Source organism: Etheostoma spectabile, chromosome 9 (assembly GCF_008692095.1).
Source record: "Etheostoma spectabile isolate EspeVRDwgs_2016 chromosome 9, UIUC_Espe_1.0, whole genome shotgun sequence".
Lineage (NCBI taxonomy): Eukaryota > Metazoa > Chordata > Actinopteri > Perciformes > Percidae > Etheostoma > Etheostoma spectabile.
Genome location: NC_045741.1, coordinates 13,157,295 through 13,160,409, shown reverse-complemented (window position 1 = coordinate 13,160,409; position 3,115 = coordinate 13,157,295). Strand labels below are relative to the sequence as shown.

At 43.2% G+C, this 3,115-nt stretch overlaps 1 protein-coding gene across 1 annotated transcript in view; it reads left to right on the top strand.

Annotated features, from left to right (window-relative positions):
- lurap1 (leucine rich adaptor protein 1) overlaps positions 1-3,115 on the top strand; it is a 12,331-nt gene that overhangs the window by 8,946 nt on the left and 270 nt on the right. The window contains exon 2 of the mRNA XM_032524959.1: positions 729-3,115. This exon is cut by the window's right edge and continues 270 nt beyond it. Coding sequence (XP_032380850.1) covers positions 729-1,598 — 870 coding nt within the window. The 3' untranslated portion in view covers positions 1,599-3,115. The remainder of the gene's footprint in view (positions 1-728) is intronic.

The window sequence follows — 3,115 nt, the reverse complement described above, 5'->3', positions numbered from 1 at the left end:
CACACACACACACACACACACACACACACACACACACACACACACAGAGTTATTTTTGTATTTTTGATAATCATTACTTTCATAATTATATCATGACTGAATAAATATTCAAATATTGTTTTTACCTTTTACAGGGCATTTAGGAATATTCTATAGTCATACTTTCCACTATCAGATTTCCATCTTTGAACATCTCCTGCAGAGTTAGTTTTGGTCAAATGTCGCTGTTGACACTTTAAACAGCTTAATCCACAATTTCTCAAAACCATCTTATGTCTCGTTTGCGTCAGGATTTTTAATAGGAAGGGGAGGTTGGAGATTGGTTGGAAGTTGGATATGGTGTCTGGATTTAGACCAGGTTTCTTGAGGATGGGGGTGACTGTGGCAAGCTCGAGTGTTATGGGGACTGATCCGGAACTGAGAGAGGAATTGATGATCGTAGTGAAGAGCAAGTTGATGGATGGTAGACAGGTCTTGATGAAAGCTGATGGGATGGGATCAAGGCAGCAGGTGGAGCTGTTTGTACCTGTGCTGAAATGTGAACGTTCCACAGGGGACAGCAGAGAGAAATAAGAGAGTGACTGGGAGGTTGGAGGCAGGTGTGGTGGCTGAAGGAGATGGGGAGATGGTCAAGTTGTTTTAAATGGTGTTGATCTATCAAAACATGATCACAAATAAAATAATCATAAACTTTGTACATTCATTCACATTTCTTTATTTCTCTGCAGGCTCACTTGCGTTCTGTGGACGTCAAGATCTTGCAGCAGTTTCTGGTGGTCCATGAAGGCATTGAGGCAGTGAAATGGCTGCTGGAGGAGCGCAGCACGATGACGAGTCGCTGCAGCAGCCTAACCAGCAGTCAGTACAGCTTGGGCGAGGGCCCCGACACCTCCTGGAGAGGCTCCTGGAGCAGCCTGCAGGACCCCAATGACAAGCTGGACAACATCTCCATCGGCAGCTTCTTGGACACCCTGGCGGATGACATGGATGAGTACTGCCCCTCCAGCTCGGAGTCAGTCATCTGTTCCACCACGCCACTGGTCTCAGAGGCTACTGCTGGGGGCCGGACAGGGGGAGGCCCTGGGGTCACGTTCACAGGAGCTGGGGTAGGCGTGAAGTCTGGAACTGGGTCTGGAACTGGGATTCGTGCTGGGCCAAGTGAAAATGGAACTGAGGTTGGAAATGGGATGGAGGTGAAAGGTGGACCAGGGACAGGGGTTACCAGTGCTATTAGTGGGACTGGGAATCCAGCTGTTCCTGTCAGCTCTCCCCAAGCTAAGTCTGATGGCCCCAAGCAAGACGCTCCGGTCTGGACGAAGATTTCAGAGAGGGGTAAAGGAAGTCCTCTTTTTAAGGACAATACCCAGACACAAGCCATCAAGGCTAATGGTGTCCTGGAGAAACCAATCACACAAACAGGCAGCCCAACCCGCTTCAGCCTCAACGAGAAACTGGGAACCGGCCAGAGCCCCAAACTCAAACCTTACAAAAATGGAAAGATTGACTTGGATACTTGCAAAATGAACGGAAAAATGCATCTGGAGTATGACGCCCACTGGCGGTGGGTGCAGTCACAAGAAGATGTGACGTTTCTGTAAGGAGGATTATAACAGAGTGGACTAAAGCCACTATTGAACAGTCCCTCTGTAACATCAAAGACCAGATCACTGAAGGATAGAAGAGGAGTGAACTGCAGGTCTGACATGCACGTGAAACTTTCCTTGTTGGAAGACACTGGGTTTGAAAGATAATGAAACTGTTTTCTGTCCTGTTGTTCCCTCCTGTGACTGCACTAACTTTCTATAAAACATTGATGTCAGTATTACAGTAAAATGGATGCACATTCCAGGATTTTGACAATGTTTAGCCAAACTGGGCTGCCTCACACAAATCAATTTTAAAATCCTGTGTCTCAGGGTCTTTCTATTCCCTGATTTCTTTTCTTTTCTTTTCTAAAGCACAGTGAGACAATGTGATGGAGAGCTGAAACACGATTTCTGATTGCTTGACACGGTACATTAACCAATGTAACTGGAGAAGATTTTAACTATAATTTGACTTTATTAAGCAGAAAAAAAATTCCCATTAGATCAGTTTCTCTTATTACACGCAATCTATAATTAAAACCCCAGGGGCACAACAAAGATCTGCCCTTAAAGAATATTACTCTGGGGTCTCCTTAATTACTTCACATGCCCCGTAAGGGACCGTTAACACCACTACAGACAGCACTGATAGAGCTGATTGTACTGCATTTAAGTTAGTAGAAGACCAAAGTTTTCCCCTATCAAACCATCATGTTTGAGTTACAAATTAAATTTATTATATGAAACCTTTGTCAAGACAATATAACTGAACACTTAATGGTAATACAGTATTTCTTGATAAAGTATTAGCAAAAGATAATATTAAAGACCTTTTGATAAAATATGTGTGTTTCTCCCCAAACTTGTAGCTGCCTGAACAAAACAAATAGAAGACATTAAATAGAAGACAGAGCACTGGGGTTAGTAAAAGTTTCCCTCATCGAAAAAATATTCTACCCACCGTTAGCATTTGTGTCATTGTGGAGCTAAATCCCTTCAGTGCTTAACCAACCATCTGCAATCTTGTATATTCCATTAATTGCAATACAGCTACAGTGTGCATCAGGTAGCAGTCGTGAATTGGTTGTAGGCAAATACTGAATATGGCTGAATATTATTTTTTATTTTAACCGTTACGGTACCCGGTGTAAACTTTTACTACGCAGATTTTGTGCCTGATTGGTTTAAACCTTAACTACACATGCCTGTACTTTTCCCTTTTGAGATGACTGCACTGCTGATTTGATAATCTGAGTTTTTTGACTCTCTTGCTTACGTGTAAAAATGACTAGACCAACCAGTTTGTGTGCTCTCGCTATGCAAGTGTTGACTGGCAAATGTGTTATGGTGGCTGGGTGGATATTGCATGCCCTGTGCTGAGAGCTTTATTGGTTAAATCATGAGAAATGTGCTTAAGACCTAAAACAATCCGAAAAGAAAAGCAATATTTCTTGACGCCTTTCTTGTGGCTTACATAAGCAGCCTGGAGTTTCCAAGACTACTTGTGTGTGTGTGTGTGTGTGTGTGTG